Below are 24,077 nucleotides of genomic sequence, written 5' to 3' on the forward strand. Positions count from 1 at the left end.
TCTACCGTAGGATCACTGGCTAGCCCGCGTAGCGGGCTTCGTAGGGGAGCTAGTCTATACTAAAGCAGATAATCTAAATTTATGCAGAAGCTTTTGCTTAAGGGGTTAGTAGTCGCTGATTGGTCAATCAAGAATCAGATTATATAGATACATAGGCTCCACTAGGTCTTTATCCAATGCTTCATATTACAAGTCGCGCGAAAATGCTTTAGTGTGGTGTAAATTTGAGCTTTTCCCCCATAATTCATTATCAAATTCAGCACCATCAAATCAGATTTTTTTAATATATAAAACAGTCTTTACTCATGGACTGTTCGATTTTTCAAGCCGGTGACTCTTTCTCTTAAGTGAATTATTGAAATCTTAAGAGTTCCCTACTGCGTGTCGCTCTTATTTCAAGATAAAGGAACAAAGAGTTGGTTAAACCAAAAGAAGAGACTAAATATAAAGAAAGTTATTTCAATTAAGTATAAACAACAAGCCTCTACCCTAGCTATTAGCAACAAGTTAAAAATGACATACTAAATCTTGTTTTATTTATAAATACAAAGAGCTTGGAATCTTTAAGCGTACAACTTAGTAGGGAAACTCCCATTTGTCTTTAAGAATTCCCCACAAATTATAAATTACGAAATTAACTCATAAGTGTAATTATGAACTAAATGTTTAATAAGAAAGTTGGCAGTTCAATACGAGTCTAATGCTGGGAAAACTGGTTACGAGGCCGATGCTGGGCAAAGTCTGTTATAGTGCCCAACTGAGGATCCGCAGACAGGACACGAGTGGATGATATCTTTACAACCATTCCAATAAAAAGGCAACAAGCAGCAACCACAAATCAATCTAAAACGCAAGAAGATGCAGCACAAAAACTTTAGTTTCCAACAGCTACTAGACTTGCAGAAAGATATTTAATTTTGTTGCTTGTGAACAGTAAACTACATATGCAATGTAACACCCCTGTATAACAAGACTGGTGAAAATTGTCTCCGGTTAGAAAACTAATGAGCTTCAGTCTTGTAAAGTTATTTCAATATAGAGCAATAAAACAAGAGATAATGTGGTAATTTCATTTCTAAATAATAGATTGCTGACTTCAACCATCTTTTCGCATTTAAAAGTGTCCATGAAAAGTTGCGAGGGTCTTTCTCTTGTCAAATAAGGCAAAGGAATAGAGCCTAAAAATGTTCCTTGAGGAGCCTTTTTTCAAAATGGAATATAAATAAAAAATCGAGTACAAACAAGCATTTACAATACTTGTTTATCTGCAAATGCATTCCAAATCAATATTTGCAAAAAACCTGTGCAAACTTAAACTAGAGCTTACCCAGTGAAACAAAAGCCAGCTACTAGCAAATACGTCAAAGCCCCTTCCACGAATTGAGTTTTCGTAACGATCTTCGATTCACAATAGTCACATGTTGTTGAAACAGGTGTCAAACCAAATCTCTTTGGGTCATTCGCTGTCGCCATTGCAGAAGGCTGCTTTAAAACTGTGTAGTCGTTTCCATGCATCCTTTGCAGCTGCTTAGAGTCATGAGAAAAAACATTTGCGTGTTATGACAATTTCGACAAATAGGCCAAATAATTAGCAAGCGGCCAATTACTTCCTTAAGGTCATCTTGCTAAATGCAAACGATTTTATCTGATAACTTTTTATAAACTTGTTTTATGATTTCTTAAGCTTGTGTATAATTATGATATCAAACCATTTAAAAAAATAGTCTGTATCATCTAATGGTTCATCTAACAGAAAAGATTAAATACGCAAATGGTTAGTCGAAAGTTATCCTTGAGCCTTCGATATGACTATTTTTATTCAAAAATGGCCAAAAATTGGATTTACGCATCGAAGGAATGTTCTCGAGATAAGAATTTATATGTGCCAAAGTGAGTGCCCTACCCAATATATCTACACTCTTTTTCTCTTTATAAGAACACAATTTATAAGCACACAAAGGCTCGTTTGCCAAAAAATAAAACCTGTGGGAACATGAAAACATCCGAGACTCAACTTATCAAAAAATAAGGAAATCGAGCCTTAAACGAAATTATCTGGTATTTATAAAGAAAGAGAGTACTTGACTTGCAAACAGCGCAGCTTAGACATCCATTATTACCGCGGTTATCAATAATTTTCAGGGTTGTTATACAATTAGGTGATAAAAACAGCAAACTTTGAATGAAAACAATTAGAAATAGTCCTTATATACATATGGAATGCCAAAGCAATTAAAACACAAACAGTGCTCATACCTGTTCTGATGCTAATGTTAGTGTGCTTTCCTTTTAGTGAAGCGAACCCGAAAACAAAACCAGATTGACTTCTTCTTGTCTCGCAAGTTACTCAGAGGTTGGCCTAGTCACACAAGTAACGTAGAACCTATGGACGGGGCAATTTGTTTGTCCAACTGCCAGTTGTATTAATTGCACTAATATTCTTTTCAGCTGTGCAAAGCACGATGAACAAAAGTTGAACCAGAATGCAAAATGCTACAACCAGAATTCTTGCTTCCATCTTAGAACAACTCTAGCCCCTTAAAAGTATAATCGATGGTAAATACGACTAAACCTACTTTGTTTTGATAAAATTGTTTTCATTGTCAATTAGAATTGTATTCTGATCTTGAAAATTCTAAAAATGGCCAACTTCACTTTATGATTTCACTAATCAGCCAACTAACCAAAATCACTAGTGAAAGTTAGTTTCTCGAGTCAAATTGCACTACAAATATCTTCGCATACAGTTTTTAGGCAATTTGAAAGAAAAAGAGTAACATCTAAACCATTTGTTTTGTGCATCTTCTATAAGAATAAAGTGTTTAAGGTCCAGGAAAGGATGTATATTCAAATTCCTATCGATTCCAGCCTACGAAATCAATCACTCTTTTCTCGCGTCAGCATCCTTTCCAGTTTATTAGGAATGAACGTTTTCCGATGGGGGCTCAAACCCTAAAACAGATTGAACAAGGGGCTAGGAGCAACTAGAATGCACCATATGATCCGAACAAATTTATAAACGATCTTTTAACAACCAAGACAAAGTTAAAGAGCATAATCAAAACAATGATGAAGAGAGATCGTTCTTAATTGTATATATATGCTTAACTCATAACACTTGATAAAATGATTTCACAGAAAGAAACTAAATAATACGACAATAAAAATATATTTCAGCAAGATACATCCGGGTAGCGCTAGCATCTATACATAAAGGAAGGTATCCAATAACGTTGACGCAGGACCGTAGCTAGGAGGCATGGGATGTGACACCCCCTTCGAAAAAATCTGATTTGAAACGGGTAGTTTTGCCAACTAGGGGTGCTTCTTCAGCAAAATTTCAAACTTGTCGTCAAAAAAGGTAACTGAATCACTTTGTCGGAAAACAGGACAAGGCCACCCCTCTTGGGCATTAAAGCTAGTGTAGGCCCTGGTGAGCGGTTTAGGTACGATAGTTATTCCAATCAGTCTTTACTTCGATTTTATGGCATACGAATTAACACGTTTAATTGTACGTCGTTATATCACATTTCTTAGAAAAAAACTGCAGCGTGGTTACTTTTTCTCATCAATCAAAAGCAGCATTCAAAAACAGCAAAACCTTAATTTTACTTTGCATATTAAGATGGACGAGGGATTGCGTGTACACAATTAGGAGCCTATAGTTCACAAACAATACTATACCATAACCAAGTAGCGTAGCCAGGGTGGTAAGACTGGGGGCAAAGGTGATCTGGGCAAAAGAAAAATGGGGAGAAAAACTTTTTGGAACACCTTTTCAAAGTGATTTTTTGCCAAGGGGGTGGGCGTCCACTCCCTCTTGCCTCCCCCTCGCTATGCTACTGCTGTAAACCTTGAAATCGAAAGGCTAGAAACGAGGTAAAAGAAACCTAAAGAAGTCGGAAGTGAAGATAGTAGGCCATAAAAGTAGATATCCAATTAGGAAGTTAACATTAATTGGCGAATTTCAAGATATCACAAAGTAGTATCATGAATTTGGAAGCTTTTACATAGTTATAATCAAAATTACTTTCAAAGGAAAAAATGCCATATCAGAAGGACTAATGCTAACGGGGAAAATGTTAGTTCACCGGAGCGGAGCAGTCGCAATTGAAGGCTTGAGGTTAATATGGTGCTGTTCGTGATTGCCATATTGAAGTGGGAGCAATAGGTGCTTCCTCGTTTCTTACCCCCACCCTTAATATTAGTCGCATTCCAACTGCAGTGTCCAACGAAAGAGAGGTTCTTTACAATGTGCCCAGTGGAACTGAAGCTGTTTTTGTGAGTGTTTCTCTGTCATTTTTCACCTTTATTATTGCCTTCTTGCATTCAATATGGCACCCAAACGCAATCAAAACAAACAACCCTTGAAGAGCTATAACAATTGTATAGATGTAACGCAATGCTTTGCTACCAGCACTTCCTTCAACAAACCCCGATATCCAGCCAAAACCCAACAACACTGAAAGCTTCAAAGCCATAACACTTAGGACCATTTCTTTCTTTTTTGAAGCTGAGCTTGAGCTGGATGACAAGGATTTCGCTGTCGACTGTTTAAAGCTCCTCAGACTCACAATAGTTAACGTGAGGAAGATGCCATTGAAAAGAAGGACGATACACACGGGGACGATGAACGCGAAAAGATTTGCCCAGAACCTTGCGAGGAAACAGGTGCCATTTAAACCGTACCCAGCATGCCTTTCGTCTGGAATGTCGATCATTAAGCATATAAAGAGGATAGTAGTAGTAATTGAAAACGTAGTTCCAAAATAAATTTTGAATCTTTTCCTCCTTGCGTGTTGATCAACTGGCCTTACTTTTGAGAATGTGTAGTAAAAATCAAATGCTATAACAGCCATCCAGGAAAAAGCTAGTAGCAGAGAGTAATGCAACAGTGTGGCACCGAGTCTGCACATCCATGATACACCGAAGGCATAAGACAAGATAATCTGTATTGCATGAACAAACACAAGGGCAAAGGAAAGACAGATAATGCACTTCCCTGCCAATGTTTCATGTTTACGAAATTTAAAATACGTGGCAATCATGAAGATCAGGGAACACAAGCTGATTGAATTCCCAATGACAGAAATTACTCTTAGTGTTTCGTCGACTTCTGATTTCAAGTCCACCTTTGTGCCATTTTTGAAACAAGAGACAGATGACTCATCAAAAGTTCCACCAATTTCCAAACATTTCCTTTTGTTAGCAACAACTGCTGTGCCAGCAAGAACTTTCACTGCCATGAAGAATGCATTGGTTGGTAAAACGGAGCCAGGCAATGTGGTGTTGGTTTCGTTTCTTCCAGACGATGTGAAAACAAGTTTTCTGGTCCTACACAAAGATGATTCATATCGTTCAAGAAAGCTGATGTTATAATTTGTGGCATCACAAATTCTTTCCAAAGTTTTATTTTTTGATATTATATGTTGTCGGTAGTTACAAGCATCTTGCTTTGTTTCTAGGCTCGATTCAATCCTTTTGCAAAGTTCTGTATGGTTTATCCCATTACCATTCGAAGTTGCGTTGAGAACGTCTTTGATGACGTCAATGATTTGTGGAAAGCGAATGACAACTTGCTGTAAAAGATCGCCAACACTGCGGTTCAGGGCTAATTCAATATCCTTGCCCAGCTCATTTATCCCATAGTTATCCCAGTTAAATTTTGTTCTTTCTGCTCTACCACATTCAATTATGTGAGATATTACAATAAGACTCACTGATATCTTCCAAACCAAACTGCCCTGCATCGTTGAAGTCAGCCTCTCATGCAGGCTGCAAAATTTTATGACTAAATTGGTGAAACGTGCTTGATTTTACTGTCAATAATGCAACTTATCCATCTATTTATACTAGATAAATTTCCAGTTCGTCAGATCGCTAAACATGTCCTTGGAGATTGCAGATGCTTTGAAAGGAATGATTCCCCAAGACGACACGCAACGTTTTCAACAATACGAAGGCCGGTGATCCCTTTATTCAACCTGAATTGTCTTTCACCTGCATAATTGTTATTACATGCATGTTGTCAGGTCAAATCTGATAAACGTTTTGTTTATTTCAGGTTCATAATTAAAAAAAGTTGACATTCTACGTCATCATAGTATCCAGGATGTATGCTTGTCATGCATGCCAGTTCACTTGAGTGGAAATTTAGTTGATTTGAAAATTCAGTGTTTCTCCCCTCTACCGGGAGAGAAACCCTAAATTTTCCATTCAGTCGAGTCTGCGCGCAGGCTAGTGCCTAGCCTGCGTCAAAGACCAAATCGAATATTGCACTATATGATAAATCAAAGTAGATATCTATTCGATTGGGTCTTGACGCCGACTTGTGTGTGCGCCGCACTAATGCTCCTGCGTATAAGAATATGTAAGCCATACAAAATGAACGTAAGAGAAAAATGCGAACCTAACCCTTGTAACAATTTCTAGATCCCTTGAAAGATTTCTTCGTTGAGAAGTAAAAACTTCAAAGATCTTGTCCTCCCATATTTCGCAAAAATTTTCAGAAAATCCCCCTTGTTCCCAATAATGTTTCCCTGATGTTCCCTACAAAACTATTGAGATCTTATCAAAATATTCCTTTTATTCCTGTTAAAAATACGAGATGTTTTTATGTTCCCTTTGAAAAGGGCGAGGTTCCTTCGCTTCTCCGTTACGGGCTTCATTGAAACCATTCAATCAAAAATCAATATGGAGATATTTGGTTCAAATTGCTCACAAATTCAAATTGCTTTCAAGTCCTTTTGAAGCTTAAAAATCCAACTAAAATTAAGCGAAATGGCATTTTCAGCCTAAGTTCTTTCTGTAATGTTTTAAAATTCACAGATAAATAATGCTGAGGTTTATAACAAGAAGTTCGCAAGCAAAAGAACAGCAAGTGACGAACCAACGAAGGATCCTTGCAGTGCACCACATGCTTTCTCGTTCCACAATTCAGCTGATTCTTATGATCCAGTTTTTTTGACAATTGTCAAACTTTCGAATATTAAACAGCACAAAAGACCATAGTCTATGAAAAGACTTACATACCGTGATTCTAGCATTTTTATTTTTATATAGACTGTCTTAGGGACCTTTTAAAAATCAATTATTGAAAAAATGCCTTACAAAAATATACAGGGAAAGGGGCATAACACAACGGAAACTGTGTACACCCAGCCTTGAAATCTGAACAAAATCTAACAATTGTTAAGAAAACCAGAAGTCTCGTGAAATCATCAGTATATTGCCGATTCGAAATATTCAAGTATCAGGAACACGATTAAAAAAATATTTTGCGAAGGGAAGAAGTTGTTTACAACTGATAGGATGCCGACGCAGAAGTAAATTTCACAATTTAAAAAGGGAAAGATTAAAAAGCAAAATTAGTTATATAGAACATTAAGTGAAACAGACATGGATTGTGCAAAATTTTTAAAGTCAGATTGTGCTTTTGCATTTCATTTGGAACTTTCTAGGTGACATCAAGTCAGTTCAAACAGATTTTCTGTCGAAACATTTACATTGGTTTACAAACGATTTATTGGTTTAGCAAAATTAAAAAAATAGAAATACATATCTGGTTATCAACAGGAATTCTTGTATGGGAGTCAAGAAACTTCAACACAAATTTTCTGGGACTTTGCTAAATCTGAAAATCCAGTAAGTTATTTCAGGTAGTGAAACTCCCCTCGGCCGCGCATTTTGCTTTCTTCATTAGAGGCCAAGCAAAGCTAAATCCCAAGCATCAATCTTCCTGTCACTTTCAGCGGAATGATATTTCCATCATGACACTTTGACAGAATATATCCAAATCTGCCATAAACATTTTTATACTGCAATATTTCATGATAATGCAGCTATCAAGAGATAATCGCAGTGAAACATGTCTCATGCTGTCAAGGGCCTAAGCATATCTTTGAAAACAAAGGTCACTAATCATACACAGAAACTGCATCAACAGAAACTGCATCAACAGAATTGCCCAAAGACTAAGCTGTCTGTAATATTTTGTTCCTTTGAATTAGGAGAGGTTCAAAAGAAAAAAAGAAGCCAAAATTTTGATACTCAGAAATTACAATGTGAAGGTTGAAGATTTTTGCTCGAGAAAATGTTGAGCAATGTCTAGAACGAGGCTGTTAATTGTCGTGGTGTGCTATAAATGCAGCTCGTTTCATTCTTCGCACAGAATGATATTTATCTTTGCTTGTAATTTCTTGAAGACATAACACAATGTCAATCCTTTAAAGACTGCAATTTTTAGTCAAAAGGGACGATGATTGGGCGATTGATGTTTTGTTTATACAGCTTACAGATGGTCGAATGGAGCAAATGTTCTCCTCAGCTGAGTAAGCATGCATTGACACGACATAGTAAATACAAATGGTTTTGAATAATGCCCGTATTAATCTCTGATGGACCTGTGAAATTACTTTATGGGTCGGAGTTTCCGCAACAGATAGAAACATGTATTCCAAGATTCTTTGCAAACTTTGTCTTCTTATTTTTCTATTGCCAAATTTTTGCTTAGCGTTCGAGAAAGCTGGAGAATCAAAAGTTATTTTAGTCTCATCAGAAAATTTTGAAAATCGAATTCCTCTTCAAAGCTTTGCTTTGGTTTTGTTTTTTGCACCATGGCAAGAATCCTGCAAAGAGTCCCACAAAGTCATGGAGAGAGTTGCTGAACATTTTGAGGAAAACAAGGACATCGTGATTGCTAAAGGAAATATTTATAATGATGGAAAATTAGCATCAAAATTTGGAATAGAGGACTACTGCAAAATCAAATATTTTGTAAAGGGCAGCAAAGTTGCAGAAAGGTGAGTTTATTTATAAGAATACTCTTCTGTTTGAGATTTATATTGAAGCAGTTGTTTGTCGTTTTAAGAACGTGGGTTTAACGCAGCTATTTCTCATTTCGTCTCTCTGTCTTATCTATTAGCAGTTAAAAAAATTGCCCACTCAGTTGCCAGGACATGTGGGCTGGATGGGTTCGTGGTTCGCAATGACTGAAATTGCACGTTTCATTTTTCGACCATGCCTGTAAAATTGGTCTCTTGCACTAAAAGCATTCTGTTAAATTATATTGATCGCAAAAAAGATATCTTCTAACGTAGAGGGTGATCTCTCCTCGATTATTCCATCTTTTAAGAGAGCTCCTGCGTAAAGAAATTTCCCGCATACAGGTTCCATGTATACTCTCACTCTTTGTAAAATTACAAACTTTATATCTTGTATCTATATCTACTAGAATAGCCTCATAATAAAAATAGCTTATAATAGCCTTAAAGAAAACTACAAATTACCACTGAATATATGCAAAATCTTTTAAACGTGTTAAAAACTCGGTGGGAGTAAAAGATTTGAAGTCTGTGAACGGAACACTGTTACTTAGGCTTGGCTCATAAAGTTCAGAACAGACGTGATTTGATGGGGAAAGAGCTTGCCTCGCAGGCAATGCCTCAGCTAATCTGTAACACATTTCATTGATTTCACATACTTGAAAAGCATTACATAAAGCAATAAAAAGAATCAATGTAAGTAAATTGTACCAGGAAAAATACTGACTCGATAACGGGCTATGCTCGAAACGTCGTTATTTATTTAAAAAAAATTTTCCTGGTACAATTTACTTACATTGATCGTTATTATAGCATCATATTGTACCGCACGCAATCTAGTATAACTACATAAAGCACTTTCAGAAGAAGTCATCACTGGAGGGATACGATGGGAGTTGTGAGAGATACGATGCTATCTGATATTCAAGAGTGTTTTCTCAATCTTCACTTTAATTTTTACATTATGATCTTATGATACAGTAATCATGGTGCCAGTTTTATTTGTTCCTCTAGTTTGGCAACCTATTGTAAATTCTAACCGCATAAACTTTTCAATGCCTTTATCTACAGTTATGACGGCGACCACACATTCACAGAAATTGCCCGTCTAATAGCGAAAAAGCTTCGCATCGATCATGCAAAAGACTTTCCTAAGAAGCCTTTGATTCAACTGGACAATGCAAACTTCGATAGGATTGTCAAAGACACCAGTAGAGATGTGCTTGTACTCTATACTGCAGAATGGTGCATTAAATGCAAAAACCTGACGCAGATCATGATAAAAGTAGCTGAGACTTTCAAGGTAATGTATAAAACATTCAAACTTGTTGATTATGATCACAGGCGCAGTGGGAGTAAAGTTTTATTTTCCTTGGCGAGGGAAGTGAGAGGGTTAGCGACTATTTTCTCTTAGAAATTTTGACAAAGCAGCTAAATCGCTGAAAGTCTCCGACAACTTAGGTGCCTTAATGGGTAGTAGCACCCTACCCTGCGCCTCACCTATGTATCCTGCATTATGACGATGTCAAACAATATTTTGATTACATTGACGTTACAAAAGTCAAATCTTATCAAACCATGTAAATTAAGAGTAAGTTACTCATCGTTTACTCATATTTACTCTAGTTGAAATTTTGACACATTCTTAAACCAACATGATGAAAATTTTTTATTTGCGGCAGTTTTCAGCAAAAACTGCGAGAATTTGGTTTATTATTGCCTTTTGATATTATAGAATCTTTTGTTTTTCCTAATTTCGCCTCCAAAGCTTGCAATAGATATCAACAATTATCAACAGATGTTTGCAATAATTTTTACCTTATCAGAAAAAGAATTGGGTTAAGTTACCTTTACGCAAATTAGCCCCAAACATAAATTAGCGCCTTCTAGAAGCACAAACGTCACTGTCAAATAAGTACAGGATTCAGGTTGTGTCTTTGATATTTAGCTAAACTCAAACTCACAGTGATTCAAAGTGTTTCATTTGACTTGACGCCAGACTACACAAAGTTACACTAGCTAATATTATCTATCTCATCCAATGGTCTGAATAGAAAATACTAGATAATATCAAGATGGATAATATTAAGCATAAATATGAAAATATAGCTAGCAATAGACATTACCAGGTGATCATAACTAAATCTGCATCTTCACTCAGAATGAGCCTAATTGTCTGGTGGCAACGATAGATGGCGAGAAATCCTTTGATTCAGCTGTGAAAAGCAAGGTGGGAATGTACCCCACATTCGTGTTCTTTCCCAAGACAGATAAAGATGGACAAGTCTACCTTCCGGGAAAATTTGACGAGAATTGGAGTGAGCAGAACATCACAAAGTTCCTGAACATCAACTGTGATACAAGTCGAACTACAGGAGGGTTTCTTGACAAAACAGTAAGCTTCTATGAGTTCTTACGTTAATAAATGGGGTCGACTAGATTAGACTGGCTGTGCAAATCTCGGTTAGCAAAAAAAATTCACGCTGACATTTCATCCTGATTATACGACTTTCCCTTGAAAAAAGATTCTATTCCATTTGTCAAACGGGCTCTACCTTACGTGTTTGAAATCCGTATCTTTTGTAAGCTTTTAGCAGCAGGCCCGTCGGAACCGGGGGGCTGGAGCCCCCCCCCCCCCCCCAATAATTGCCAAACTGTAGTATGTTTCCTTTATAACGGTGTACTGAATGAGAAGGAAAACAATGGACAGCTCCCCCCATATGAATTTCGTTCCGACGGCACTGAGCAGTCACATTACTCTCTTCGAATTCTTGCCAACTTCAAATTTCATGAAATATCATCGACAATGTCGTCACATAAAGTTTGTTCTGTGTTGGTTTCGATTTGGCTATGCTTTTGTGGCATTAAAGTTTTTCAGAGGCATAAAAGCAGTTCTTTTTCAAAATATTTTTCAACTGTCTGTTTTGATAATGGACTAACTGGTAATTAACTGATTCCTTTTAGGCCGGTCGATTAGATGAACTTGATGTGATGGCACGATATTTTATGAGAAATTCGAACAGACGAGAAAAAGCTATCCGAGAATCGGTTGAAATCGTCCAAAAGCTGCCACCTTATAAGAAAGCCATTGGTGACTATTACATAAAAATAATGCAGAAGATTGCTAGAAATGGCGAAGACTTCCTCCTCGATGAAATCACTAGAACACAGAAACTCATATTTGGCAGTGTGGCATTTAACATAAAAGATGACCTAACAAAAAGAAGAAATATTTTGCACCATTTTAGCAACTATAGAAGAGATGAGCTATGAGGATAATGGGATAGATAATAATGCCATGCAGATCATCAAAACATTCTCGTGGATGAAACTTACAAGAATGGGTGAAACTGAAAAAGCAGCACAAGAGATGTTGATTTGACTTTCTGCTGACCAATCAGACGTATGCATAAAATATTAGCTATATTGTATAGATTGCTGTGTCACATCTGTTTTTGAATGTAAATCAATGTTACTTAGCAAAATTACTTTGTGTCATATCAATACCTATTTAGAAAAGCACCCACAAGCTTCTAAAATGGCCCACTTTTCTATCAAATCAGAGAAAAAAATAACCAACACAAAAGAAAATCCCTTGATGGTAAGTTGAGAGGAATAGAAGTTAAGTGATTATCTTTTTAGAACAGCTGATTTGCAAAAAAGGCAATATGGTTAATAGAATGTGACACTTTTTCTTAGCTTTGCTGTATACAAGAAAATACACTGCTTTCTTTTTGCTTTGTCTAGGCTCTGACACAGGTTTGAAAGTGGGGGGCCAAGGGAAAATTTAACACCCATAACAAAAGATTTTGAAAAAGCTCATCTATTGTTTTGTAAAAACTCTATTGTTTTCAAACTCAAAAAGTGAGATTTAAGGTTACGGTAAACGTTTTGAACACGAAAATTGGTTTTTCCTTCCGAAAGGCCAAACGGCTCAAGAAATCTGGATAAACTATATATCATTCGATGCACAAGATTATGGCGTATCTAGCCAGATAAAAATTATTGGCAAATAATGTTAAATGTTATTTTCCATGCGAATTTACTGGTCAAAAAGTGTACCACCTTCAAAAGCTATTATGTACCCTTGCGTTTGAGGTAACAAAATCTGACTTAGACCAGCAGGAAGTGCAGGTCCTAAGCTACCAAAGTGTGTCTCAGATTTTTTAAATTCCTCCTCTTTATGAAACTATACCCTGTCAAAAATTGGCAAATAATTTTTCCACCCTCCCGCAGCTGTATTTGAGTATAAAAGACGGACCAGAGAAAATAAAAAAATTTTGAGACACACTTTGTTTGCCCAACGTCTGCCCTGGCCGTGTGCAAATTTTCAAGCCATTCGATTGGTTCCTTGGGTACATAATAGCTTTTTCGTACCTGCATGTAGAGGAATTTCGAGTCCGGAGAAAACGGGATTTTACTGATCGCACTTGCAAGATACACTCGTAAACCACAGTGTAATCCGGGTCAAGTCACTTGAAGATTTAAGATCAATAAGCCTGTTTAAATAAACACGGCCGTACATTGGATATATGGATGTGCCATGCGATATTGTAAATGAGACATGCGACCACAACCGCAAAGCAACGATAATCGGCTTAACAGGTCAAGAGATTTTCAGGCCTCAACTAAAAGTTTTGATAAAGAAATTATGGAAACCTTCGGTTACATGGGATTTTTTCCACTTTCAAAATTTCTGTTTGTTTCAAATTTGGTATCATTGTGTGCCTTGAAAGTTCGGCTACTTGAATGTGAAAAAATCGAAAAAATGATGTTTTCATCAAGAAAACGTTTACCGTAACCTTAATTTAAAGCTTAGGTTATTAGCCCTTCAACTAAACATGTCAACAGGTAAACACATCAGGTCATTACATCAAACTTTACTTTAAACTGCAACTTACCTGATACATCTTAGGCATGCAGATCCAAGTCACAATTTTAAGCAATTTTCATTACAGAGAAACATTAGGCGGTAGGGCAATTATTTGATCTGATCAAACAATTTGGTATTAGAGAGCATGTGCAAAAAATGTGCAACTTTAGATACTTTATTGCAATACTCTTAAAAATAACACCAGACAAAATTGACCATCATCTACGTAGAAATTTCAAGCAATATAACTTCACTTGACTGATCACATACTAAGCTAAACATTTTCTCATTCTGTGAAAAAGCAGTTAGATGGTTTATTTTTGATGGTAATTGTATATTGCTGCAAAACAACTCACTTTCCACACCATTTTCTATATCTTTATTCAACGAGACTTCATCTATATTAACTTTGCAATCATTTCCACCAGATAGTAAATACCTTGATCCTCCAAATTCAAATATTTCTAAGCATGATGTCCCAAGAGAAGAGTGATGCCTTAAAATATTGAATGGCTTCAGCTTTCTTCCTTTTGTTACTTCATATAGTACAATGCTGCCATTACCTAAATAAACAAATTATTTAGATTAATTGGATACTAGGTGAGCCAACGAGTTTTTAGGAAGAAACTTTATCAAAAACTGACATGTTCACAATTAATTATGTCAAAAAGACCTGAACAGGGGAAGAAACAGGGTACAGTGTGATAAAAACTACAGTTAGGAGCTAGGATATAACAACAACAAATTTTCTGACATCAATCCCAAAAATATGAATAAACAGTCAATGATATTCTAATGTAAAACCTTCACAACTTCACAACAAAAACTAAAAACATTCTGTTCTAAAATTCAAAATGTCTACTTGCTGAATGAGAAATTCTGTGTGCTGATTTACAGGTCAAAAGCCAAATTAATTTGGACTTGCAAAGTCTTTGGTCTCTCAAATGGCTTTGATTTATTCTTGTGCAAAACTGTTTTGTTTTATTTTGTTTAATTGTCATGTAAGAACTGCAACATAGCCATACTAATCCTACAACATCTATTCCAGCAGTTTTTAATATTAGCTTCTTAGAATAAATTTTAAAGATTGTGTTTATATTTTTGATTGCTCATGAAATATTTTCCTGTTGAAATAAATGAAGATGAAAACTGGATGCAAACTAAAAAGAAAACATTTATCATTTTTTACCATTGATGAAAGGACAACTGGCAGAAAATATTCTAGCAAACTCTCACGTTTATCTTTCCTTCAAAATTGCCCTTTGTTAAGTGGGATAAATGGGCTTGCTGAGGTGGGACTAGTGCCTCATCAAAATGCAAAATGAAAAGTAAATGGACTTCTGTAGGTACTGGGGATATCCTGTCTAGGTGAGATATCCGAGCAAAGTGCAAAAGAAAAGAAAGCAGGCTCAGTCTAAAGCAAGTGCATTGGCCTGGGGGACCAGTGTACCCTAGCAGAGATGAGACAAGTGTGCCTCTGGCGTAACATGACCTTTCAACCAAGCATCTAGAGGGGAGATATCTGTCAAGAGAACAAAATCTAAAGCCTATCTTAGGCTTCTGATTGGCTATTTCAGGCTACCTATCATACCAGCTATCTTTTGTTGCTTTTAAGACAGCACAACAGACTATATCCCAGCTAGGCAAAATAGCCAAGCAAAATGGAAGAATCAAACAAGCGCTATTGTCTATTTTATGCTTCCTATCATATCTGCTTCCGGCCTCTCAGTTTGAAGGATGTTATTGCATGCCCCTGCCTTGGCACACACCCAGGCAAGACAAGGTGTACATTTTGTCATGCACCTGCTTCTCAAAAATATCTTGATCATGCATCTCTCATCCATTTGCATTTAGCATTCCTTTTTATCAAAAAATTGTCTTTTTGCTCGGGGAATCATTTGTAAAGTACAGTATACATCATGCAGGGAAGCACATTTCATGATATGCATGGTAAACAATCAAAAACTGCTTGTGCCATGAGTGTGTGATGAAAGAACCACTTAAATCGGCATTACCACTGTTACCATTGCAGGAAGTAATTTTAGATGTTTCTTGGGTGCCTATAACACTTGAAAGTCAAGAGTTACTCGTATTAATTCTTTGGTACCATAAAACTTAAAAATCCAACAGAAAAGTACTGATATTACTGCTTTTCTGTGTGATTTAAACCGGAAGTTACAAATCACCCGCCTCAATAAAAAATATTTTCTTGAAAAAGGCAATCAGCCACACACCTTCTTAAATCTTTACAGTGAGGCCTGCTGCTTCCCTTTGTTATTCTTAAGATAGCACATAAATTTTAAGGGCAGAGCCTGCATGCACATAGAAACTCCATCTCACCTTATCTTGCTAGTCTACTCAAAACAAATATCAATAAAACCAAAAGGAACTTGTAACGACCCTCAGTATTCATACCTAATCCACATGCAGCAATTTGTCCATCACCGGTGCAATCAACAACATTTATCAAGGGAGGATTAACCATATAGTTAGAATTGTCACCATCAGTAGCTTGAAAAACTTCTTGAGTGCTACTTGAAAACAGAACTTTTATTTTGGAGTAATCCCATAAAATGAGCTGACAGTCAAGGCTTCCTGAAAGCAGTTCCTTTGTATTAGAACTTCTAAAACAAACTGTAGAGCATATATTTTTGTGTTTATTTCTCAAAGTTCTGAACAATTTATTTGCAGCAATGTCATATATTTTAACCTCCCCACTATCATCGCAAGCTGCTAATTGTGTCCCAGAAGATGATAGCTGGTTTATTTCGTCAGAGTTTTCCTTAAATGAAAGTACAGGCCTACTTGAACTGCTTTGGCGAATATCATAACATAGCACGATATTATCTGATGCGAGGGAAATCAAATTATCATTTTCGGCATTGAAAATTGCAGTTGGGACCTCTTTCAACTCAGCACCGTTACCATCTTTGTACGAAGAAATTACAGATTCCCTTTCCAGTGATAATAGGTAGCACCCTTTTTCGGATCCTACAAGTATGTTGTCGCTGTTCCTCGCAACACAGAGATTGCTTAGTTCCTCACTAGCATCTATCACTGGGATTCTTCTTCTTTCATAAATACGTGGCGAATCTTTCAGGCTTTTTTCAACTGTTTTATTGGCATTTTCCATTGCTGTTTATCAGACTTGTAGAATCATTTATTTGGCATGTCCAAAAATAATTTGCACTATTGATATTGAATTGGATGTTTAGAACCACAGGGTGTTAGCAATCAAACGTTTGTGTTGGTAATGAGGCAAGAAAGCAATGGAGTCAATTTCATACTCTTGTTGTTGACCGTTGCTGTGAGATGATAAGATGAATCCGTTAACGTAAGTAAATGTCATGTTACATTTGCTGTAGGAAATCATTATGTGAAATCAGTTTGAAAACCGATTGAAGTCTTGCTACAACTCTATTCCATTCAAACTTGGTAGAACTTTATTTTTTAAACATTTCTTATTGTCCTTCATTAAAAATTCTACAAAGACACAATTGAAAGGTGTTACCAAATATTTGCTGCACGTGAAACCCTTAGGCCAACACCTTTGGTAGACAGCCAGCCACATACAAACGCGTTTTAGCCCAATTTCACCCAATTTTTTTTGCCTGCCTGTCTAGTGGTGTGTAATTTCCCCTCAAGACCAGGAACTTTGATGTTTGTATGCTAGGATTTGTATGCCACAGGTTGAAGCAACCGCACACAATCAGCTGGGACCTGCCAGTGAAGGCCTTTAAGCTGTGAGAAGAGTTGCTTGAGCATAATCTGGTTTGCTAGGGACAGCCAGTTGCAGACTCTAAAACTTCCAGGAAATTTGTGCTACCAATATGCGATAATGTGTTTGATTTTTACCATATTCTCTTCTTCCAAGAAATTTCCAGGAAATTTGTGCTACCAATATGCGACATTGTGTTTGATTTTTACCATATTCTCTCTTGTATTCCCACTCTTTCCAATGAAAGCCTTTCCTTTTCTTTATACTTTGAAAAATTAATCCGCTTTGCCTCACCGTTATAATAATCCTACCGATAGGTTTGATGAGAGAGGAGGAAGTTGTTGATGTCAATTTTGACAATGTTCAGTTGATTGGGTTCTTTTTGTGTTCAGTTGTTATGCCTATACTAATTTTGAAATTAAAAGCTTTCTAACCCTGAAAAGTAGACTATTTCATGTCATGTTGAAAATTTAAGCCCAGTTACTAAAAGTATGTAGCAAAATCAAAACCACCTCTCTGATAATCCCACTTCTCTAAAAATCCTATATTAAATTAGGTGGCTTGATCAATAAACCCCTAACAGGACTAAAAAGAGAATACATTTTGTTCATAAAATAAAAATGACAAAGTGCCATGATGGTCAAAGCAATATGCTATTTGGTGGCCCTGTGATATGAGTAAATTTTTGCATGCTTATAGCTACAGGCCACACTAAAAAGGTTACGGATAATATGTGGCAATCCCAAGGTAAGATTTCTAGCCTAGTATTCCTACAGTTACAGGCAACCCTGATTAGGGTACCACTTCGTATGATTGCCTATAAATGGGTAGGTACTAGGTAAGCTGTGCTATTAAGCTTTCGTTAAACAATGTGATTATTGATTATTGATTATTTTAACTCTTACTTGTAGGAATGTTAGAAACATTGCCAAGCTGAATGAGCAAGAACTGAAATATGGAATCTTTGATCATAGAAAGTCCTGGCATAGTCAATATAAAGACAGTGCATACATTTTCATTGGTATATTGGTTTCTGTTTTTGTTCTTTTTGAAGTGGTTGAATTTACTTCTCATACACAGTAATTTATCTAATTGTGTCCTGAGAAAGTAAAGTGATATGAAAAAAATATTTTTTTTTTAAGTGCATATGCTGCATTATCAAATTTCATCCAAGGACATTTTATTCCATGATACAGTTTCTGATGCTAAGCAATATGTTTTTAGCTTCAAGTGACCTTCGTTTATCAAAACCTATCCTCAACTAAGAGCATTTTGCTTCAGAATGCCCTGCCATACCAAAAACTTATTTCGCCCTGAAAAATAAGCTGCATGGAAAAATTACATTGTAAATTTTTCATGTTATTCCTTTTTTATATATCTAAACTATCAGTCACCCAACTTCATGCCAAGATTTTTTCAAAGTCAAAGAATTATGCCTTGCTTATTACCTATAGTATCCAGTTCCAAATTATTTAGATTTCGTTGAAGTCTTTGTGCATATCAGATTTTTTTGTGAAGGTTTAATTAATAAAATTTACAGATGTTATGCCACCGTTTATAAGATTTACTAAAATAATACTATTTTATTTTAGTACAAAATAATTATGAGTGGTCTGCAACCATTGATTATCAGTGACATAAAATTAATAAGACGCTGTAACAAAAAATACATCTTTTTTACTAACCTTTGAAAATATATGGCTTTGTTTAATGGATTGAACTATAAACAAGTTTTTTTATATATAGTGTGAACCAGTTATATGATATAATGCTCAAGTTTCTGTTTTCTTTTAGGTGGTTTGCCCTATGAGTTATCTGAGGGTGATATACTATGTGTGTTTTCACAGTAGGTTTTAATAGATTCTATTTTTTTAAATATAACTTCATTCAAATTATAAATTGTTACTTGCACTACTTTTCTTTCACCATTCTTAATAAGTTATTTTAATTCTTCTGGTCAAAGTAAATTTCCAGAAGGATTGACACAATATCTGTCAATGAAAGTGTATAGCACATTTCTTGATGCAGAAGGAATTTTCTTATCCCAATTTCAAGCAAATAACACTTGAGCTTTAACTTTGGTGCTCATTTTCCTAATGAACCCTGGAAATAATTGTTGAAATAAATAATATTTCTCATAATTTTCTAGGGAGATCAATTTAGAAATGATTCCTCCCTTTTCTGGTATACTCTGAATACCCTCCTTCTTCAAACCAAGAAGGCAGTTCATCCTTGACAAATGGAGGGAATAACTAGATTTACTAGATTTCCCATGCACCTAGATATTATAAATTGATCATCTTCTATAAAGGTGTCATTTAATGGAATGGTTTGAAAGAATGCATTAACCAACAAAATTTTAAACTATTTTTGCAGATATGGAGAAATTGTGAACATAAACTTAGTGAGAGACAAAAAGTCTGGGAAATCTAAAGGTTATGGGTTCCTTGCATATGAAGATCAAAAGAGCACCATTCTGGCAGTTGACAATTTTAATGGCATAAAGGTGTGTAAGGTTTTAACTAAAGTTTATTTTTCCTTAAGCGCTGCTTTGAACAGGCTGTTTACTTGAAGATGAGCAATAGGGCAATACCATTGTAACACTGTCTTTTAAAGTACAGTGAAGGATTGATTTGTAGTGCTGCAGATTGACACCTGTACACTTAGCAACCTTTGATTGCTTTCATGTCTTAGCCAAAGTTATTAGCTAGCCAGTAGCATCTACCTGAAATGGTTCTGTCATTATCAATGGTCCTGCTTGCAGATGTTAGCAGGTTTTGTTAACTTTTACGTTTTGGTGGAAATTTGAATCTCTTTAAGGTGTTTTTAGAATATCCAGTGGTTACTTTATAAAGACTCCTTGTTACACAAAAACAAGTTTAGATGCTTTTCTGACACAAAGTATCCTGTTTGAAAATTATGGCGTTTTTTGACAATTCATTGCTTAGTGTTTTAATTTGCTGTTTTCGTTGATTTTGCGTCCTTGGCTTTTTCTAGGAAATTTTCTGGATGGGGGTACCGTTGATCCTTTCATTTAACAACCCCCCTTTCCCCAAGCAAAAGCGCAGTCTTAAACTAAAAATAAATGTTTTTGTGCCCCCGCAAATGGCAGACATGAATAGTAAAATGGAAAATGCATGTAAATTGTAAGGTGTTGAATTAAAGGAATGCAGAATCTTTTTTATCAGCTTGGTGGAAGGACGATCAGAGTGGATCATGTTGAGGAGTACAGGCGACCTAAAGGAGACGAAAAAGATGAAAAAGGGAAATTCAAAGAGAAAGAAGAGAAAGGCTGTGCTCCGCAGACACCACCAGAATCAGAGGAGGACGAATCTGATCTTGATAAGAAAGGTAAGAAGAAGAAGGCAAAAAAGGTGAAAAAGAAGAAAAAGAAGAAAAAAGACAATAAAAGCGAAAAGAGAAACGGAGAAGAAGGTCTCGAAAAAGGAGAAAGCATGGAGTCTTCAGGGGGAGAAAGTTCTCCTGAAGAGGTGTCTAGAAAGCATCGCAGAGAGGATGCTGCTCGTACAGCTATCGCCGGAAAAGGTAGTAAGAGATAAATTTTTGCCAGCTGCTGTTGTTAATTTGCTAAAGGATTTTGCCATCTTAATCTTTCACTGAAAATAACCCAGAGAGTCCCAATTAGAAGGCCAGAGAATGCTTTATGATCTTTATGTCTCAAAGTCGACTTTTTTATTTGTCAAGTATGAATGCGTCAGAAAGAGTAACAGTTTTGAAGTTGTGATGCAGTAATGGCGAAAGCAGAGTGGAAAATTTTTTGCTTAGTGTATTGAAATTGCGAGTTTACGTTTTACTGTGTAATTTGACTGTATTTTGTGCATTCTATAGTCCATAGTTACTTTAAGGAATAATTTTTTGAGTTTTTTAGCTTTTGCGGTTCTGAAAAGGTTGTTCAGACAACCAATTTCTTTCCCATTTTGGTTTGGTATAGAAAGTTTGTTGCTTGCACTTATTACATTTGCAGTCGTTGGACTACAACGCTCGAAGATATTAAGTTTCTCAGCAATTTTAGCCTTTTACAATGCTTTTGATTTGAACACATCCTCTTTAAACTGAAGCATCTCGAGCTAAGTCAGTACACTTTAAATTGATTGCAGGCTCTTAATATTAGACATTGTAAGACAAGGCTGTGAATTTAGAATTATGTATCGTTTTGTAGATAAGCATCGAGAAAGCGAAGAGAAAATTAAGGACAAGTATGGACGAGCACACAGCCGCGAAAAGGAAGATTCCAAAAAGCACTATTCTAGAGAAGAGAGGTGGCAAGTACACAGGGACGATAGAAAGCAGAGTGAATATTCCAGATCTAGAAACAGAAACGAACGCCAAACTCATGAGAGGCCTCGTGATCATCGTGGTAAACGAAGCCGCAGTAGAAGCCCACCATACCGAAGGTAGCACGTCCAATTTAGACTTTTACTCAGAGGAGTCAATCAGGTACTGGTTCAGAAAGGGCGACCGCTGAAATCAGCACCTACGTCACAGGTTTCGTGTTGTGGAAACGATCACCTCATTGATTATCACGAAGCTATTTCGTTTTAAAATCCGATACAGCTCGATAATTGCATGTCATTTTTATGTGCTACTTTGGTTGGTTTTGTAACTAACTACCTCAGATATAATGAGTGCTTTTGACAGAATAGGATTTTCTTTTCAAAATTTCCGAAATATCAAGGACCACTTTTGCTATGCTACTTAGAATACAGCATAAGACAATTTACACACTGAGGTACGCTAGCTATATATGTATGTATAATTTTGATATAAGGACGTAAGGAAGGATGATGGGACGACAAATTTCTGGAATGCGCTACTTGAATGTTTTTGTAATGGTGTATTTTATATCGGTTTAATGTTTATATATGATGTATTAAGGTAACAAACTTGACCATTACAGAAACCTGAATAATACTCTTGCCGTCAAAAGGAAGTTTCTTTTATGGTACCTTTAAATATGTGTATTATGATTGTGGTGTTTATTTTACAATATATTCCTTATGGAATAGATCTTCAAGAAAGTTTTCTTCGTGTCGCTGATACTGAAGTGTACATATATTTTAACTAATGTCACTTATGAATGAAATTAAAAGAAGGTAAAGGAACGATGGAACGAATAGACTATAATGTAATTACACATCCGAAGTTTTGATATAGAAATGAAATGAATAGCTTAAACTAGATTTTGCTATCTTGGGGTGCAAGAGGAGGCTGCATTTGACCGCAATTTCGAGTCCACGACAAATAACATCGTAAGCAATATTGATACAGACATTTCTCAAAAATTATAAAATAATCTGTAAGAACGTTAATTTAAGTTACGTAATAGTTTCAAAAACCAGTTACGCATGAAAGGCTTTTAGCTATGAGCAGAAAGTTAACTATGCTAAATATTTCATGGGATAAAGTGACAACCCACTTTTTAAAAAGGCCGGCATTCTTTCGAAATGTTCTGCTATAGCATTTGATGCACAGATGTCGTATGTTCCATTAGCAACCAAATGTTCGCTTCATTCCTTAAAAGCTGCTTTTAGTCCTCACAATTACGTTTAAAGATTACCGCTGCACCTGCTTTCTACATCTTTTCATCAATCATTGTACCAACCTTGTTTGATATGAGTTAGTTCTCATAGAAGATTTAGAGCCCTCCAATATTTGTCAAGCTGTAGTATATTTCCTTTATAACAGTGTTCTAAATGAGAAGGAATACAATGCCCTCCCCCCCCCCTTAATATGAAATTCGTATGTAATTGTAAAAGCTCTACGAATAACAATGGCCATATTAATTGAATCAGTTTTATCTTTAAGTATCTTTTCAATATTTATATTTTCTTTTAAAACAGATAATGCAATATAAAATGTTCAACTCTACACTGTACATAGTACCCCGACCCCCTCTCTTTTTAAGAAGAAATTATCTTTCTGCAAGAACAGTTTATCTTTCCACGAACTTGTTTATTTTTCATTCTTCAAACTATCTTAGTATTTCTCCAGAATTGAAGCTTGAGATAGCTTTGATGATTTTATTTCCTAATAACCCCTTCCCTTCTTGTGTACGTAGAATACAGTTGGTTCTGAACATAAATTGATCTACCCTGGGTGCCAGAGTATCCATTTTTTAGTCTCAGAAGTCAGAAAATAGTTCGAAACCAGTCACAAAGTATTCTTTGCCACCACAGCCGTCTACATTACTTCATCCCCAGATTCAAGAGGCTCTGCTAACCAGGGTAAAATTGATCAATCCACCCTTTTTAACATATTCTCCCACCAAGGAGAAGTATGAGATAAATTTCACATACATAGTATATAAGCATCTGAATAGTCTTTGACAAATATCAAATATAAATTTACTTGAGACATCTCCCTCGTGCTGCATAATAAGGCAGACCTGAGCTGAAGACTGAATATTCAGAAATATTTATCAAGTTGTTTTGACAATGGTTTGCTCAAAAAATAATGCAATGGTGGCCTATGGTAATAAGAGACGTGTTTCAAAAAACAAATGTTATATCGGAAAAATTAGCCGATTCCAATTGAACTTTTGTAAAAAAGGCTCAAGGTTTTGGTGCTAAAACCCCTATTTTTGCCTTATCAATGTCCGGTCTTTGTTTAGCAACGATTTGCCGAAAACTATCAATGTTGTACT

The 24,077-nt window shown here is 36.0% G+C and overlaps 3 protein-coding genes across 5 annotated transcripts; 2 read left to right on the forward strand and 1 right to left on the reverse strand.

The window, feature by feature from the left end:
* Positions 1–445: 445 nt before the first annotated feature.
* Positions 446–16,877, reverse strand: LOC148957685 (WD repeat-containing protein 53 homolog). Of its 3 annotated transcripts, XM_089114863.1 has the most exons (4): positions 16,111–16,877; positions 2,257–14,258; positions 1,328–1,527; positions 446–843 (listed from the first exon to the last, which is right to left on the reverse strand). In XM_089114863.1, the coding sequence occupies exons 1-2, from the start codon at positions 16,826–16,828 to the stop codon at positions 13,918–13,920; spliced, it is 1,059 nt and encodes a 352-aa protein (XP_088970989.1). In that variant the 5' UTR covers positions 16,829–16,877; the 3' UTR covers positions 446–843; positions 1,328–1,527; positions 2,257–13,917. The 3 variants fall into 3 exon arrangements, with proteins under 3 accessions (XP_088970989.1, XP_088970988.1, XP_088970987.1); XM_089114862.1 differs by lacking the exon at positions 16,111–16,877 and having other exon boundaries at positions 1,328–1,524; positions 2,257–8,126; XM_089114861.1 differs by lacking the exon at positions 16,111–16,877 and having other exon boundaries at positions 2,257–8,126.
* LOC148957686 (uncharacterized) lies at positions 8,449–13,635 on the forward strand. Its single transcript, XM_089114864.1, has 4 exons — positions 8,449–8,801; positions 9,894–10,125; positions 10,984–11,217; positions 11,787–13,635. Exons 1-4 carry the CDS (start codon positions 8,449–8,451, stop codon positions 12,093–12,095), a joined length of 1,128 nt encoding a protein of 375 aa, XP_088970990.1. The 3' UTR covers positions 12,096–13,635.
* Positions 16,878–16,931: 54 nt separating the features above from the next.
* Positions 16,932–22,441, forward strand: LOC135684724 (uncharacterized). Its single transcript, XM_065200360.2, has 6 exons — positions 16,932–17,029; positions 18,325–18,434; positions 19,208–19,259; positions 19,790–19,919; positions 20,602–20,959; positions 21,594–22,441. Exons 1-6 carry the CDS (start codon positions 17,016–17,018, stop codon positions 21,830–21,832), a joined length of 903 nt encoding a protein of 300 aa, XP_065056432.2. The 5' UTR covers positions 16,932–17,015; the 3' UTR covers positions 21,833–22,441.
* The last annotated feature ends 1,636 nt before the right edge of the window (positions 22,442–24,077 follow it).

Source organism: Rhopilema esculentum, chromosome 21, assembly GCF_057945365.1.
Source record: "Rhopilema esculentum isolate cy_ngs chromosome 21, ASM5794536v1, whole genome shotgun sequence".
Taxonomy (NCBI): Eukaryota; Metazoa; Cnidaria; class Scyphozoa; order Rhizostomeae; family Rhizostomatidae; genus Rhopilema; species Rhopilema esculentum.

Bases quoted from the DNA above. Each gene is read 5' to 3' on its own strand.
- LOC148957685 (XM_089114862.1), bottom strand. From the start codon at position 5,750: ATGCAGGGCAGTTTGGTTTGGAAGATATCAGTGAGTCTTATTGTAATA.
- LOC148957686 (XM_089114864.1), top strand. From the start codon at position 8,449: ATGTATTCCAAGATTCTTTGCAAACTTTGTCTTCTTATTTTTCTATTG. The intron at 10,126-10,983 runs GTAATGTATAAA...ATCTTCACTCAG, and splicing joins AAGTAGCTGAGACTTTCAAG to AATGAGCCTAATTGTCTGGT. The intron at 11,218-11,786 runs GTAAGCTTCTAT...GATTCCTTTTAG, and splicing joins GAGGGTTTCTTGACAAAACA to GCCGGTCGATTAGATGAACT.
- LOC135684724 (XM_065200360.2), top strand. The intron at 19,260-19,789 runs GTAGGTTTTAAT...CTATTTTTGCAG, and splicing joins ATACTATGTGTGTTTTCACA to ATATGGAGAAATTGTGAACA. The intron at 20,960-21,593 runs GTAGTAAGAGAT...ATCGTTTTGTAG, and splicing joins TACAGCTATCGCCGGAAAAG to ATAAGCATCGAGAAAGCGAA.